The 17,386-nt window shown below is 46.6% G+C and overlaps 1 protein-coding gene across 1 annotated transcript; it reads right to left on the bottom strand.

The window, feature by feature from the left end:
• Positions 1-4,240: 4,240 nt before the first annotated feature.
• LOC135887607 (CMRF35-like molecule 5) lies at positions 4,241-17,386 on the bottom strand. Its single transcript, XM_065415325.1, has 8 exons — positions 17,316-17,386; positions 12,162-12,488; positions 10,984-11,122; positions 7,765-7,874; positions 5,724-5,776; positions 5,107-5,247; positions 4,376-4,472; positions 4,241-4,248 (listed from the first exon to the last, which is right to left on the bottom strand). Exons 1-8 carry the CDS (start codon positions 17,353-17,355, stop codon positions 4,241-4,243), a joined length of 915 nt encoding a protein of 304 aa, XP_065271397.1. The 5' UTR covers positions 17,356-17,386.

Raw genomic sequence — 17,386 nt, 5'->3', positions numbered from 1 at the left:
GGAAACTTGACTACCCCAAAGAATTAGAACTAGGGTGTGGTCCTGCAGCCTCCAATTAACTACTAACCCTCAGGAAAACCTGCAGGGAGTGGACAGAATCTGGGGTCCTATATAATGCAGGCCCAGCTCACTTCCACTGTGGAAGAGGAGCGGTATCATTAAGAGAGGGTGTGCTGCTGAAGCAGTGTTAGGGCAAAGCCTTAACGATGGCACCAGATTGCTATCGGAGGAGAAATTTCTGTGACCAGACCCAGCCTATGTGTATGGAAGGAAGAGGAGAGAGTTCCTTTTGTGGTGCATGGGTGGGCTGATTAGAACTGAAATGCTCCGTTAGAGCCCAGAAAAACCTGTGTTGCTACTGCAGAATCAAGGGGAATGCCTAAATCGACAGACAACAGGGTTGTGGGTACCATCTCTGTTAAAGCTGACATGCACGCCCTGGTGGAATAGGAGCTGATATGGCTTTTATCAAATCTGGATTTTACAGTTGAAAAAATGCACTGTCTCATGGCAAAGGTTGAATCAAACATGAAAACTGCTTAGTCCACTTGAATGCAGTGGCTGATTCGACTGCAGCAAGGAAAAGAGACGCAACAGGTAATTCCTGCTATTTCGACATTTCTGTGACCATCAGGGTCCAGACACCCCAAGGGGAGAGCAGAGGGATCTGAAACCCAAAGAATATGCAATTGAATCAACTGGTTGTAGACAATATTCTTGTGTATAAATATGTCAGGTTAGGTCTCTCATGAAAGCTTGTAATGTTCTGAGCCTGCCGGCCATTATGAGAGAGGTTTACAAATTGTGGGTATGAATTTATATCTATAAAACTATCCTCAATTTGTGCTGCAGCATTCAGCTCCACCTTACTACAGAGAGGAGATGCAGCCATCAGTCAGGGAGGAGCAGCCTCTCCAACCAGCGGAGCCGAGCTCCAAGTACCTAGCATTATGCACCCCAGGGAAAGGTGATGGTGGACCATTAAAGTTAATGGGAAAACACTGAAACAAGTTGCAATGGAAAAGGAAACTCTAGTGGTGGGAAACAAAGAAAGGAGGGATCTTCCCCACCCTCATTAACCATAAGTCAGCAAGCTATGGGGGGCCGGGGGATACGCACCAGCTTAAAAACAGGCTCTTTGGCATAGAAAGCTCCAAAACGTGATGGGGTAGATCCAGCATCCAAAAACATTTACTGGCTTTGTTAGTTCAGTTTATTCGCTGCCTTGGATTATATTTTATCATGACTTCAACTTTAGTTTCAAGAAATCTTTACATTGCCCAGCACTTCCATGTTAAGATCTTTGCTTTTATTTCTGAATCGCTGACTGCTTTGAATATTCAGTCTGACAGATACTCAAGCAATCGCATAACTAGGTATCTTATTTCTTAATTAATAAAAATAAAGTTAAAAAAGGTACTTACAGACTTTTTTTATGAAGGACATGAACTTCTAAAGGCAAGCATAACTGCCCCTCTTCTCATGTATTCTGCCCTGCATGTTAATGACCAAGCTAGCGATCAATGCTTCGCAATTGTTGCAATGGGTTGTATGACTTCTTCTTTATTCTGAGGAAGAAGAATATATTTACAGCATAAAACCTCAGTCAGGCAGGCAGGGGTTCACTGGAAAACAGAGGCTGCAGTACCAAGGGTGCCCCTGGCACTTCTCATTTCTGCAGTCTAAGCCTTAATGCTACTCAACAACAACCTGTCTAGCCTTTCCTTGGGGAAGATCCAGCCTATGCAGCATAAACCCATGCCCTGTGGAACATTCTAGTCTTGCAGAAAACAGTCTTCCCAAATGATGCCAGCAGCAAAATAACAACCCTTCCCACTAGAACCTCATTCACCACCAGACAGTTCTAATTTTTTTTAACACCCAACTGCAACAGGGCCACCCAGAGGATTCAGGGGGCCTGGGGCAAAGCAATTTTGGGGGCCCCTTCCATAAAAAAAAGTTGCAATATTCTAGTAACATGTATTTGGAAATGTAAAAAATAACCAGTGAAATACATTCAAAAATTAATTTTTAATAATTTGAAAATACACGAAATACATTATTTAAAAACATTAAATGCTTTAATGGTATGTATTCATTTGCAACTACATAATGGGCTGTCGCTGGGTGATGGTGATGGTTGGTGCCAATGGGATGTCGCTGCCTGGGGGTGGCGCTACTGTTGCCCAGGGCTGGGTGGGGAGCTGGGCTCTGGGTCGGGGGTGCCTGGCTCAGAGGGGCTGGGCTCGGAGCTGGGGGTCAGGGCTGGGGGGGGGATGGGGTCGGGGGGTGTCCGGCTCAAAGGGGCTGGGCTCGAAGCTGGGGGTCAGGGCTGCAGGGGGATGGGGTCAGGGGGGTGCCTGGCTCAGAGGGGCTAGGCTTGGAGATGGGGGTCAGGGTTGCAGGGGGATGGGGTCAGGGGGGTGCCCGGCTCAGAGGGGCTGGGCTCGGAGATGGGGGTCAGGGCTGGGGGGGGATGGGGTCGGGGGGTGTCCAGCTCAGAGGGGCTGGGCTCGGAGCTGGGGGTCAGGGCTGGGGGGGTGCCCGGCTCAGAGGGGCTGGTCTTGGGGCTGGGGGTCAGGGCTGGGGTCAGGGGGTGCCCGGCTCAGAGTGACTGGGCTCGGAGCTGGGGGTCAGGGCTGTGGGGGGGATAGGGTTGGGGGGTGCCTGGCTCAGAGGGGCTGGGCTCGGAGATGGGGGTCAGGGCTGGGGGGGGATGGGGTCGGGGGGTGTCCAGCTCAGAGGGGCTGGGCTCGGAGCTGGGGGTCAGGGCTGGGGGGGTGCCTGGCTCAGAGGGGCTGGGCTTGGAGCTGGGGGTTAGGGATGGGGGGATGCCCGGCTCAGAGGGGCTTACCTTACCCAGAGCCTCAGTGAGCCGCGTCCAGGAGCTCCTGCCACTCAGCCCGCCGGAGCTCGCAGCCCCGCCCCCTTACCACGCGGCTCCGAGCGGGAGGACCTCAGGCCCCGTTCGAGCCACGCCGCTGCCTCACTGTCCAGGGCCGCTCCTGGATGCGGCGCGCTGAGGCGCCGGGGGATGGGGAAAGGGCTTGGAATTGTATATGCTGCGACACTTATGATTTTGTTGGTAACTTTAATAAAACTGCTAAAAGATAGATGCTCTTGCAATTGTTTGTGTTATTTGTCTGTGGTTTCATGTGTTCCTATGGGCTCTAGGTCCAGAACAAACAGAGATAACTGTTGAACTTGAGACTGTAACTGCCAGAGCTGAACCCACTGAAGCATAATTAACATTAAATAGAATAAAAGGCTACACGAGGTAACCTCGGCTCCGCTGACTCTGTCTCTATGATTTCAGTAGAGTTGCACCTGCTTATGCCATCTGTGAATCTGGCTCTTTGTTCTCCTACCTCTACAGCCCGTTTCACATGTTCATCCCAGTGGGACTCTCCTGTCCCACTGGCATGAGCTGTTCATTGGGAAATTTTGCTAGTAATGAATGATAAGGATTCAGATACCCCTGAGCATGGGCTGCAGAGAGACAAACACCTCTAAGAGATTCCAAATCCTGGGAGAGTGGAAATACAGCTTAGCGCAGACTACCTTTTATGGGCATGTCTACACTACCGAAGGAATTGAGCGGATCACTTATTACAGATAAAATCTGACATCAGCCCCTTCCCATGTTGTCCTTGGCACCCTGTTATTGAGTCATTCCAAGGAACTCAGTCCGGAAGAGAGAAAAGAGCTTTTTATTAGCAATTGTCTAACTTTAAAGCGCGGAAATTATGGCGGACAAAGGGGGAGTGTGCCAAACCTGCAGACCCATACAAAGTCTTTCTAGAAATGCTCCCAGTCATCCAGAAGGTGAAGCCACCAGGAATATGTTCTGTTTCAAGTTGCTGTGAAGAACGAGAAGCACTGAGCGGTAAGTAAATCTGTGAAAACAGTCTCGCTGGGAATGGGACACAATCAGCAGCAACACTAGCATCTCAGTACAGGGGGACCTGGCATAAGAAGAATAATGGAGGAACAAGTATCAGAGGGGTAGCCATGTTAGTCTGAATCTGTAAAAAGCAACAGAGGGTCCTGTGGCACCTTTAAGACTAACAGAAGTATTGGGAGCATAAGCTTTCGTGGGTAAGAACCTCACTTCTTCAGATGCAAGTCTGAAGAAGTGAGGTTCTTACCCACAAAAGCTTATGCTCTCAATACTTCTGTTAGTCTTAAAGGTGCCACAGGACCCTCTGTTGCTAATGGAGGAACAGGAATCTGAAAGCTTCTATGTAACTGCAGGGAAATGAGAACAAGCGTTAAAAATTCCAACAGTAGGAGGGGAAACGTTCCAAGAGCATTGAGCTTCATCCAGTATTTTTTTTCCCACGCTTTCCTTGATGACGAGAGGGGGATGTCCTACTGCGTGTGTTTGGATTCATATTGGCATAGATGGTCTGCTGATGTGAGGCTGGAAATTTCACTGTGCCAGGAGCAACCTCTTCTGTCGATCTTGAAGCCTGAAACAAAAGCACCATGAATCAGAGGACGCAGATTAGTTTGGAGCGGCTCCGGGCACCAGCGAAAAATGACCTCAACTGATTCTGTTGCACTTTCCTGTACAGTTCATTAGCTGTTGCCACTAGATGAGACTGGTGATCTTTAAGACAGAGGAAAAGGCTCTGTGAAGGAAGGGCCAGAGGGAAGAATTTGCCCACACATTCTCTTCATTACTTAATTACTCCATCAGCTAGTGGGAAAATGTCTCATGTCTCTTTTCCATGGAAAAGTAGGACAAACCCAAATGTTTTTGGCATTTCCATGGAAAACTTGGACTTGTCATCAAAAAATCAAATAACCAAAAACCAGTTTTCTTTTGTTTTCATTAACAAAAACCAAAACCAATTCCAGTTGAAAACTGCCCCAAACTGCAAAATGTTCCAGTTTTTGGCTATTTGGTTTTCTGATGAAAAATCAAAACTTCATAGATGCTATCTATCTATGAATTCTTTTATTGAAAATCCAAAATGTTGATGGAAAACATCTGACCAGCCTTATCCCCTGCTCTGGTCTCATGAAGAATTCCCATGCTGGTGACTTACACTCTCCAGCAGCACTCAGCTAACAGTGGTAACCATTGGGCTTTCTTCCTACCTGGGTCTCATGAATGACATTTTCATAGTCAGCCTCATCAGCTGCTGAGTCCGGTGTCTCCTCCATGGGCATGCAGATGGCTGCCTTACAAGAGGCTGCAGGTTCACTGGTAATGAAGGACGACGGGGTGTTTCCAGGTACCTGAAACAGGCATGTGAGGTGTTCAGAACAAAGAGAAAACTCTGAGTCCCTTCTTCCCAAAGGTCCACACTGGGGAGCTATAGGGGTAGAGAAGCGAGGAATCAGTTTCTTCTCTGCACCTTTGCTGAATGTGTTTGAATAATGACTCCTAAACAGAGTCATCAGTGGAGTTGAATTTGACACTTTCAGCATTAAAAGACTGAAAACGCCACCACTTACGCTACAGCAGTAACTCTGCTAAGTGGTAGTTGTAGTAAACTCTTTTATGTGGATCAGCCACTAGAGGGGGAGAAAGTCACACGTCGTGCTAGTGTGGGTCACATCTGCAGTTACTTCAGCACAGGGGAGACAGATGCCCCCTTTCGAGGGCTGATATTCAGCACTAGGTGACCGATCCTTGGAACACTGCCTTTTTCAGCTTTTGAGCAATGTGTGAAATATTCTAAACTCAGGCATCTGCCTCGGGTCTGCCTTACCAGCCGATAGGGATGGAAGTTCTTTTCCCTTTGTCCAGGCGCTCCCTCAAGGGCTGAAAGAACCAGAAAGAGGAAGTGCATCAAGGTGAAGTCAAGCTATTTTTATGTGTGTCTAGGTGTTTCTAAGGCCCTCGGCACACCAATAGCTGAGCACCTCGATGCAGTGCCAGGTATATGAAGCTCTCCTCGGAAAAGGCGTAACACTTAGCAATTTTCATCATCTAAGGGCTTTTTGAGAATGAGTTTGGTAAACACTGGACTGTCTGGGTACCTATGTAACCCACTGAACTTGGGTAACCCGGTGGTGCTAACATGGACTCAGCCCAGTAGGCCTAAATCAGTGGTTCTCAACCTATTTACCATTGTGGGCCGCATCCAATACTACCTGTATGACCCTGAGGATGTCACATGAGCTGCAGCTCTGTATTGATTGGGCTGCAAGTGGCCTGCGGGCCGCAGGTTGAGAACCACTGGCCTAAATGAACCAGGTGAACCTCCCAGTACAGAAGTAGTTCTACGTCTCTGGATTCCCAGATCCACTCTGCTTTTCACTGCACGTGGAAAGTGGCAACACTGGCTCTACAGTGTGTTTGCCCTTCCTCCACAGCTCAGCCCCTCTTTCCTGCTACCATGAGGTTAGGAGTCTGCGGATATGTTTGGCAAGGAGAGGACAGAGCCAGGTAACACTACCCAGGGAGGACTTCCCATAGTTAAGCAGGGCAGAAACTTGCCAGAGAGTTTAACACTGGTCTGACTGGCCTCAGCGTCACATGGTGGGATCATTATGCCCAGCTTTGGGAGCATTTCTTGGGAGCCAGCTATGCTGCCAAAGGAGAGTCAGCTGCCACCAGCAATGCAGAGAGACATTGGGACAAGGTGGCCTCAGGCTCTGTGTACTTGTAACTAGTTTGAGAGGCAAATAGAAGATCTTGGGCATGTGCCAGCAGCATTTAAACCCAGCAGGGTCATGTGGTTCAGGTGGCTCCAGGGTAATGGAGCGCAAACAGGTAACCAGGTAAGTCACTTTGGGTGTGAATGACACACCATGGGATAGCAGTCGGAGGGCGAACGGAATGGCTGTGGGCACCATGGAATAGGGATGCCCTGATATAACCCCCACCAAAATAGTTAAGTTGCTTCCATAGTGGTTTAATTTTTTTTGAAATAAGGTGCAAGATAAACAGATATAAGACATTTCCTGCCAGGACAAAGGGAAGTTAAACTGGTGCAACTTTCTCACGTAGACAAGCCCTGGCTCTTCTGCTTTGTGTGTGTGTGATACAGGCAGGGGAAAAATCATTAACTTTCCTTTTGCTTTCTAAACAGCTGCAGTGTTCTTTCTTACTGTGTGCCAGAGCCAGTAAAAGAGAACTCCAGTATCAGGCTAATTAAAGCCCAGCTGCAGGTCATTGAAGCTAGGAGGAAAGATCAGTGTTACCCAATAAAAGGAGGTCTTACAGAGGTTGTTCCAGGAGGGAGGGAATTGGTCTCTTTGCTTCTGGCTATTAGAACCTGCTTAGCCCAGCTGTGGCTAATAAAGTCAGAGGTTCAGCAATTCCCAGAGTGCAAAACCCAAGCCAGCTTGGGGCTTTGGAGGTACAGAAAGCCTTTATAGCAGTGGCTGTCAAAGAGCTGGTGATTCACCATCAGGTTAGTGAGAGACCCTCTACTGCTGGGTTTCTCAATTGTTTTCTTTTGATTTCTATTGGAACGTATGCACTTAAAAAATCGCAGGCTTCTTAGAAATAAACATGCCCACCCATCCAGTTGGCCTGTGTTAGATGCCTATGCTATGACTGAGATTGGGGTTTGATCCTGTGTAGACCGGCTGCCTTCCAATTTTCGCATACCCTGTCTGTGTGAGGGGTTGCTGGGGTGGGAGTGGCTGTGGCTAGATGCTTGTGATATATTTGGAGACAGTTTCTCTGCAGTTACGTTTGGTGAAAGGAGCACTGCGGGTCAGAGAAATGAAACTGAATAGGCAGGCTGCACTGAGCAATGAGTAAAGTGACTCATTACTTGGGAAAGGGATCATTTTTACCTTTGTTTCTCCTCTGCGTCATCCTTCTAAACAGTACAACAGTGAGCAAAATCAGAGGCAGAACCAGCAGGATGCATGGTGTCAGGATATGGAGGACTGGGTCTGTTGTACTAAAAGCAAGAGGAAAAGAAAGTCTGTATCTACCCTGCTTGATACTTGCACTTTGTTTAGGTAGCATTTTAATCAAAGAGCTCATTGCCTTTGACTGAGACGTGTGAGTATTACCCCCATTTTGCAGAGAGAGAAACTGAGGCATGGACGTTTAGTGACTATCTCCAATGTGCTACAGTGAGATAGTGGAAGAGCTGGGAACAGAATTTGGATCTCCTAACCCCTGCCATACAGTCTAAGTGCCAGTCCCTTGACTTCAGCAGCCAGTTAATTTTTTACATTTACATTCCTAATGCTCAGTGAGGCAGAGCTGGGTTCAGATGGGAACTGGTAGGCAGTGATGTGTGTGCTTTGTCTCATGTCTAGAAAACCTCTGGGTGCAACTGCCTGTGGTCTCAGCCCCTGGAGTCCTGTGATGAGGGCAGAGTCTCAGTTTTCATTTTTTAAAAAGTCTCCAGCCCTCATGCTTGCCAATGTGGAAGCAGAGAAAGAAGAGGAGGGTTTAAGTGCAGCTATTTAACAGCAGAGACAGAGCAATTGTTGAGCTAAATGTTAGCCTAATATTGCGAGACCTGTAAAAGCAGGGCTTACATTAGAAGCAAGTGAGAAACAGCAAAATAGTCAGTGTGACTTAGCCTTGAGATAACAATGTTTTGGGGGGGGAAAAAAGGTAAAAAAAATAGCCTAAATAAAATGCCGATGTTTTTAATTAATGCACGTCACAAGAGGTATAAATGTTTGTGTGATTTTGTTTGTACTTTGGAGAAACTGAGGCAGAGATGCTCTCTGCCAGCTGTATTCTTCCCTTGCAATTGCTTGAATAAAGCTGTCTGATTTTGTTGCTTCCAACCTAAGAGTGGAGTTTGTTTCTACCACAATATTTGGTGCCATGACTTGGATGGCTATGCCCAGCTGATGCAGTGACCGCTACAGACCGTCCCCCTTCGAACCCCAGGCGCCAACTCAGAGGTAAGAGACCTTTTGAAATCTCTATTGGGGTATCGGAGGAGGACTGACCGTGGGGCCATCTGTCCCTTTGGGCTCACGCCATGCGAACTTTTGTTTATGCAACAAGATCAGACACAAAGTGTTGTTGGGGAACTGGTTGCCCCATGTAAGGTTAGTTGTATGCATACGCAGGGCTGGGAAATGTGGTGTTGCCCCAGGGTAAGCCAATGTGTGGCTTAAGTCAGACCTATTAAGTTGAGGGGTTGTAATAATGCATTTAAAAAAAGAACACAGGTGTGTTCAGTCCGGACAAAGGGGTTGTGATGACGCCCTCTTTTAAAAACAAGAAACAAGTGAGAAACAGCAAAATAGTCCGTGTGACCTAGCCTTGAGTTAACGATGTTTTGAAGGGGGAAAAGTAATAGCTGAAATAAAATGCAAATGTTTTTAATGCACATGTTTGTGTGCATTTGTTTGTGCTTTAAAAAAACCAAGGCAAAAATGCTCTCTGCCAGCTGTATTCTTCCCTTGCAATTGCTTAAATAAAGCTGTCTCTGATTTTGTTGCTTCCAACCTTAAAGTAAAGTTCCTTTCTACCACGCCAAGAAAGGCTTGCTGGTGTGACCTGAGTGTGGCTGGAAAATAGATCTATCACGCATCGTGAAATCTGTCTGTAGGTATCATCATTCCTATGGCTGGAACGCAGCTGGGACTGGGATAGCCTCCTCTCCACAAATGCTGCTGAGGTCCTGCAGCTTGGCATTGCTCCAAGCAGGGGATCTCCTGGTGCGTGGAGCAGCCATGGTCACCTGGAAAGATGCACTGAGACCACTGCACGTGTCACCGAGCAAACAAGAAGGGGACTTGCAAAATTCCCAAGGAATTTAAGAGGCGGGACTCATGGTTGGTCACCTGAAGGCAGGGCAGTAGAGTTCAAACCGATGACCAGAGAGGCGAGAACAGGCATTGTGGGACACCTCCCGGAGGCCAATTGCAGCACTGGCACTGTGGAGCTGTAGCCCCGGTGCAGAAAGCTCTACGCCTCTTGTCGGGGTGTTTTGTTTTTTTTAACAGTGCTGCAACTGCGCAGTTTCTGCACACTAAGTGGCTTGGCAGTGTGTACACCTCAGGAGTTACACCGCAGTAAGCTGCTTTACTGCACAGAAACTTGCCAGTGTAGACAGATGCTATTGGAGTTGAGCATGTCTCTAAACCTCCAGCACTATGGGTGTCCTCTGAAGGGAGTGCCTGCCCTCCGAGAGCAGTGTAGAAACCCCGGCCGTGCCAGAATGTTCCATGAAATGGGCTCTCCCACAGTGCCCTTTTGTCGGGGGCTGTTGGTCTCAAACCCTGGTCCACAGGACTCTTAACAGCCGGTAGGTTCCAACATGCCACCAGAACGCAAACCTGAACTTTGACTGAGGACTCCAGTCCTGGGATCTGAGTGAGAAAACTCAGAGGGTCCGGACTGGTTCCTGTTTCTATTTAAACTGAGCAGAGGTACAGGAAATGGTCTGTGCAACTGGGTTTTTCCATGCTTAGGCCCACCTACCCTGGGCTACCAGCTCCTGGTACCTGACATAGGCACTGACTCCGTGGGTGCTCCAGGGCTGGAGCACCCATGGGGGGAAAATTAGTGGGTGCTCTGCACCCACCGGCAGCCAAGCTCCCCTCCCCCCACCTCCTCCCCTGAGCGCGCCGCGTCCCTGCTCCTCCACCTACCTCCCAGTGCTTCCTGCCCGGCTGCTGCCAAACAGCTGTTAGGCCGCTCCGGGAGGGGGAGGGAGGAACGGGAATGTGGCGTGCTTGGGGGAAGAGGCGGGGCCGGGGCAGAGATTTGGGGAAAAAAGTTGGAATAGGAGCAGGGAGGGGGTGGGGCCTCATGGAAGGGGTGGAGTCGGGGCGGGGCCGGGGGGAGCAGAAGTCGGCGGCTATGGTACCTGATTCTGACATCCTGATCTGGCACACCCTGTGAGCCTGGGCCTCTGGTCTGTCTTGGACTCTGATCTTCTGGTAACACCTGACTCTTGGTCTGCCCTCTGGCCTATCTCAGATACAGGTCTCCTGGTATCCAGACCTGGCATGGCTCCTGCTCTGATCACTAGGTCAGGCTGCCCACGTCCTGGTCATGACCCCTCTAGAATGTGCCTGGACACTCACCCTGCAGGAGGGTCGCTGCTGTGAACCGTGGAGTTGGATTCAGCCACTTCAGGGGCAGTCCATCTGAAAGGAGACTCAGTGGAGGCAGCATGAACTGTTGTCTGTCTCATTGGTGCTGGGGGTGGTGAGGCAGGAACAGCTGTGAACAGGCAGACTTAGCTGTGTTAACAGTCTTCTGATTTTTGCGGAATATTTTGGCTTCATATTAATTGAGTATATACCTGCCTTTGTCTTCAGGGTATTGAACACCCTGTTTATGCATTTGCTGGATGACTCCTAGCAGCAATGTGGGGTGCTTTGGTTTTAATCCTGTGGCTCTACTTAGATCTCCTGGTTTATTTCTTGTGGACTGAAACTGCAAATAGCTATTAAAGGTTTAGAAAGATGAAGCCTGGTTTCCTGTGCAGTGATCGCTGCCCTGTCCCATCGCCTTACAAATATAGTATTAACGGCCTGACCACGACGCACGCAAAGCTCCAATTAACTTGTAACGAGAGTTTGACTTTCAGCAAAAATATCCCAGCTCAGGGCGGACACAGCCAAGTTGCTGCTGCACATGTGTAACTTAAACATTCTGTTTTGTTACTAGGCTCTCGCTCCGCCGGCTGTTTCTGGCCTCCCCTCTTCTTCCCCACGCCATCCTAGCCCAAGTCAGTATTCGTTCTCCTACACCCATCTCTGGCACTTATTTATACTGGAACATGGGAATTGTCGTACTCGATCAAACCAGTGGTCCATGCAGATGTGCCTCTGACAGTGGCCACTACTTTAGAGGAAGGGGCAAGAGTCCCATAATTAAGGAATAATCTGCTCATAGGGGACACTTCTTCCAGCTCCCCTCATTTGGTGGTTGTTTTTTGCCCTGAAGCAGAAGGGTTTATATCCCTTATACATTTCTCTTCAGTTTAGGCCTGGTCTAAAAACACAGTTGCACTGATTTAACTACACGTGACTTTAAGCCAATTTAGTTAAACTAGGTCAACCTTGTGCTTGGACACTCCTAGACCCCAGGTTTAAAATTGTTTTTATCAGTTTAGCTTACATCTTCGGACTGGTCTACATACAAACGTGCACTGCAGTAATTACGTCTGGTTACAATTCACACTCCTTGTTCCAGTATAAGTCTGTGTGCAGACTTAAGGCAGTAAAAATCAAAGAAGACTCATGCAGGAACTTACCTGGAAGAACATTCACTTTCACAGAGAACATGAGATCCAATCCCAGTTTGTCTATCCCACACCAGTAAGTCCCAGAGTCTTTCTCTGTGAGGTTTTTCATGGTCACTATGAACATGCAGAAAGTGTGACTGTCTTTGATGGAAACTCTGTCGCGCTTCACCATTGCCTCTGATCCTGTTGTAACAACTATGAGGCAGGATGTCCAAGTTGTTCCTCTGCACCAGTATTTAATATAATTCTCATAACCTCTGCCATACCAACACTGTACAGTGAGCTCTCCGCCCAGGGGACCGCTTGCCTCCTGAGGGCCAATCAAAGCCCAACATCCTACGAAAAAAAAAATCCAGAAAGAAATGGAGATAAGAACATAAGAACGGCTATAGTGGGTCAGACCAAAGGTCCATCTAGCTCAGTATCCTGTCTTCAGACAGTGGCCAATGCCAAATGCTTCAGAGGGAGTGAACAGAACCGATGGATATAAACTGGTCATCAACAAGTTTAGGCTTGAAATTAAATGAAGGTTTTTAACCATCAGAGGAGTGAAGTTCTGAACAGCCTTCCAAAGAGAGTAGAGAGGGCAAAAAACCTGACAGTCTTCAAGACTGAGCTTGATAAGTTTATGGAGGGGATGACAAGACTGCCTATAATAGCATCTAGCCGATCTGCGACAGCTATTAGCAAATATATCCAACGGCTGGAGATGGGACACTAGATGGGGAGGGCTCTGAGTTACTACAGCCAATTCTTTCCCAGGTGTCTGACTGATGGGTCTTGCCCACATGCTCAGGGTTTAACTGATCACTATATTTGAGGTTGAGAAGGAATTTTCCCCTGGGTCAGATTGGCAGACACCCTGGAGTTTTTTTGCCTTCCTCTGCAGCATGGGGCATGGATCACTTGCAGGTTTAAACTAGTGTGAATGGTGGATTCTGTGCAACTGGACGTCTTTAAACAATTATTTGAGAACTTAGTAACTCAGCCAGAGGTTATGGGTCTATTACAGGAGTGGGTGGCTGAGGTTCTGTGGCCTGCAATGTGCAGGTCAGACTATACAATCGTTATGGTCTCTCTTCTGGCCCTAAAGTCTGAGTCTATGAGAACAGGGCAATTTTTTTGACTGATCCATCCTGTCATCCCAGCCCAGGTTCTGGCAGTCAGAGATTTAGGGACACCTAAAGCATTGGGTTGCATCTCTGACCATCTTGGTTAATAGCCATTGATGGACCTATCCTCCATGAACTTCTCTAATTCTTATTTTGATCCCAGTTATATTTTTGGCCTTCACCACATCCCCTGGCAATGAGCTCCACAGGTTGACCTGTGCATTGTGTGAAGAAGTACTTCCTTATGTTTGTTTTAAAACTGCTGGCTATTGATTTCATTAAGTGTCCCCAGGTTCTTGTGTTTGTATAAAGGAGTAAATAAGACATCCCTAGTCACACCCACCGCCCCTTAGTCACCTCCTTTCTAAAATGAACAGTCACAAACTTAGGGAAGCTGTTCCCTAATCATTTTTGTTGCCCTTCTTTGTCCTTTTTCCAAATCTAATATACGTTTTGAGATGGGGTGACCTGACCTGCAAACAGTATTGAAGGTGTGAGAGTACCATGGATTCATATAGCGGCATTATGTTATTTTCTGTCTTTTATTATCTATCCTGTTCCTAACGGTTCCTAACATTGTTAATTTTTTTTTGACTGCTGCTGCACATTGAGCAGATGTTTTCAGAGAACTATCACAATGACTCCAAGATCTTTCTTGAGTGGCAACAGCTATTTTAGACCCCATTGTGTTGTGTTTTGTGTGTGTGTGTGTGTGTGTGTATGTATGTATGTATATAATATATAGTTGGGATTCTGTTTTCCAATGTGCATTACTTTGCATTTGTCAACATTGAATTTCATCTGCTATTTTGTTGCCCAGTCACCCAGTTTTGTGAGATCCCTTTCTAGCTCTTCAGCATGCTTTGGACTTAACTATCCTGAATAATTTTATATCACCTGCAAACTTTGCCATCTCACTGTGTACCCCTTTTTCCAGATCACTTCTGAATATGTTGAACAGCACTAGTCCCAGTACAGATCCTGTCTTCACTGTGAAAGATATTTGTTCCTATCCTTTTTCCTATCTTTTAACAGTTACTGATCCATAAGAGGACCTTCCCTCTTAACCCATGACTGCCTACTTTGCTTATGAGGCCTTGGTGAAGCACCTTGTCAAAGGCTTTCTGAAAGTCCAAGTACATTATATCTGTTAGATCATCCTTATCCGCTTGTTGACTCAAAGAGGATGAGGTATGATTTTCCTTTACAAAAACTGTGGTGACTCTTCCCCAACCTATTGTGTTCATATGTGTCTAATTCTGTTCTTTACTGTAGTTTCAACCAATTTGCCTGGTACTGAAGTTAGGCTTATTAGCCTGTAATTCCCAGGATTGCTCTGGATCCTGTTTTTAAAAAATCTGTGTCATATTGGCTATCTACCAGTCATCTGTTACCGAGGCTGATTTAAGCTATAGGTTACATATCGCAGTTGGTAGCTGCAACTTCACATTTGAGTTCCTTCAGAACTCTTGGGTGAATACCATCTGGTCCAAGGTGCATATTACTGTTTAATTTATCAATATTTTCCAAAACCTCCTCTATTGACACCTCAATCTGGGACAGTTCCTCAGAGTTGTCACCTAAAAAGAATGGCTCAGATGTGGGAATCTCCCTCACATCCTCTGCAGTGAAGATTGATGCAAAGAATTCATTCAGCTTCTCTGCAATGGCCTGGTCTTCCCTGAGTGCTCCTTTAGCACCTCGATCATCCAGCAGCCCAATAATTAATCATTTTTGTTTTTGGTAGCAGAGAAGATTTATAAATAGCATCAGGATGAGGAACCAATCTGACTGGCTGGTAGTACTGTCTGCATCTTTACAATCGGACAGTTCAGAACTAGTTACCTGTATCTTCCTATCTCGTGTAGATTCCCATGTATCAAAAGAAAACATTGGCTTGGCTGTCCAAAAACAGACTAAATGTTTTCCTTTTTGGGGTTTTTTCTTCTTCTCACTTGTGTGGGAGAGTTGGGATCGTCTGTAAGACCTTCCTCCTCCAGCCCTACCTAAACAACTTCTCTGAAATTAACTAATAACCTGAGCTTCTTAGTTCCAAAGTGCTATGTTAAATCTCCCCCTCCCCCCACACACCCCCTCATCTAGGATAGTGACACACACATTCTGGCCTCTTTGGCTCCGCTTTCCCACACCTTTATTATTTTGGGGGGGAAATTGATCAATGGCAGGGAGTGGAAAAACACCAGTGTGTCCTTTAACCTAATATTTGTAAGATGCGCTGACATTATCTAGCATTTTATTTATTTAGATTTAGATGATATAAAGATGCCTCTTCACGGCTATAGGCACCCTAACACATCATTACTAATAAGATCGCAACCAGCATTAAAGTAATCACCAGGAACTCGGCTAGCCACCTACCTATCAAACTCCTTTCAATTCCTTCACTGTGCGGTAAGTATTAGAAACCTAGAGAGGGGAGGGAGACACTTCTTTCCTTCAGGATCATATTGCTGTGAGTCCGAAGTGTTTCTACAGCTGTGCCAGGTCTGAGCATGGAAAGGAAATTCCATTACTACACAGCCACCAGGACAGGTGATAAGAGGAGGGGAACCAGGCTGTTCAGCAGAGCTTTGTTACATCCATGTTGCACAGAAGATAAAATGAATAAGAAACAAATATAGACAATTTTTAAACATCTACTTGTATACTCGTAGCGTCTGTAGGACACCCAACCATGAGCATCAAGAAACCTGTGTCTTCTTACTAAAGTAAGGCCAAGAGTTTACAAAAGAGTCGTGATTTTTGAGTACCCCGTTTGCAACCCCTTTGAAGAGTTCTGAATTTTCAAAAAGGGCTGAGCACCCACGCCTCACAATTGCTGCAGGGGGGCGTGGGGGCCTTCGAGGTACTCAACATCACTAGTGACTTTATATAACCTTGGGCTGAATTCGCAAACATCCGCACAGACCAATTTGCAAGGCGACTCTATAACTACCCCAGAAGACTGTGTTACCCAAGCTAATCTCCAAATCCAATTCCTAGCCAATGCTGTACCCAAAAGCAATACTCGTCAACCAAAGTCCTTTCACAGAAATGAACATGTTCATTTATAATCAAGGGAAATGCCTTTCTGTCCTCTAACAATTTTCCAGTCCTTTTTATCATTGTGCTAGACTGCAGGCATGTTGCAGCAAACATTTCTTTAATGACCAAACAGATATATCAGCAGGTGAGTAGACCTAATACCCCCAAAGTAATTTTTCTAACGGTATATCCCAAGGTGCATATGCACACTGGTTGTACGCATTAGGGACAGAACTGCCATCAGTCATATTGCTAACAATAGATTATCAGCTCAGCAAAGTGCATGAAGCTTAGAGTAGGGGAGAGGTGTTAATGCCACAGTTCAAACCTCCTGACCTTTCAGCAGCAGGCACGCATGGAAATATTCGAAGATCATTGGCAGGCAAGTATTAACATTCTATGGTACCTGAATGTTTCCAAACCACTTAGATCACTTTCAAAAATGCTACCTTATCTACAGCAGATCAAAGGGCAGATTTTTACAAATGTATTTCAGCAAGTAAAGCTATAGCTCGATACCTAGTGGGGTTTACAAAAGTGCCTAATGTGACTATAGGTGCTTAGGCTGCTTATGCGTTTTTTGTAAACCCCACTAGGTGCCTAAGTCCTGTTGACTTTCAATGAGACTTCGGCACTTCGATTAAGTCGCTTAGCAGCCAGAGTCTCATTTGCAAAGTTACTGTAGCAGTATTGAAAACTTTCCCTTAATGCTTCAGCTCTTAGATTAAAAACCGTTTCCAGGTGGAGTTCTGCAGTTTGGGTTCCTACCTGGAGACTGCTTCTGGGAATTTATTCTTTAGCCAAAATGTTCAAACGTGTGTGTCTAAAATTAGGCATCTAAATGCAGGTTTAAATTTGGGTATGCAGGTTTGAAACCATTGCCTTTGTTCCAACAGTCCCTTCCTAGTAATATCCTCCTCCCACCGATATTGATGACAAAAATCCCGTAGCAGGATTCTTAGGCCTCTGCCCTCATTCCACTGACCTCTAAAGAACTCCTCCTCACCTGGGAAAACAATCCAGCCCCAGCCAGGGAAAATTCTCATTGTCCTGGTTCCTTCTCGGAGCAGCAGAAGG

Source organism: Emys orbicularis, chromosome 13, assembly GCF_028017835.1.
Source record: "Emys orbicularis isolate rEmyOrb1 chromosome 13, rEmyOrb1.hap1, whole genome shotgun sequence".
NCBI lineage: Eukaryota > Metazoa > Chordata > Testudines > Emydidae > Emys > Emys orbicularis.
Note: the sequence above shows the minus strand (reverse complement) of the source record. Positions and strands in the feature narration are given on the sequence as shown.

Bases quoted from the DNA above. Each gene is read 5' to 3' on its own strand.
- LOC135887607 (XM_065415325.1), bottom strand. From the start codon at position 17,355: ATGAGAATTTTCCCTGGCTGGGGCTGGATTGTTTTCCCAG. The intron at 7,875-10,983 runs GTGAGTGTCCAG...TCTTGCTTTTAG, and splicing joins AGCAGCGACCCTCCTGCAGG to TACAACAGACCCAGTCCTCC. The intron at 4,473-5,106 runs GTAGGAAGAAAG...CTTTTGTTTCAG, and splicing joins ATGTCATTCATGAGACCCAG to GCTTCAAGATCGACAGAAGA.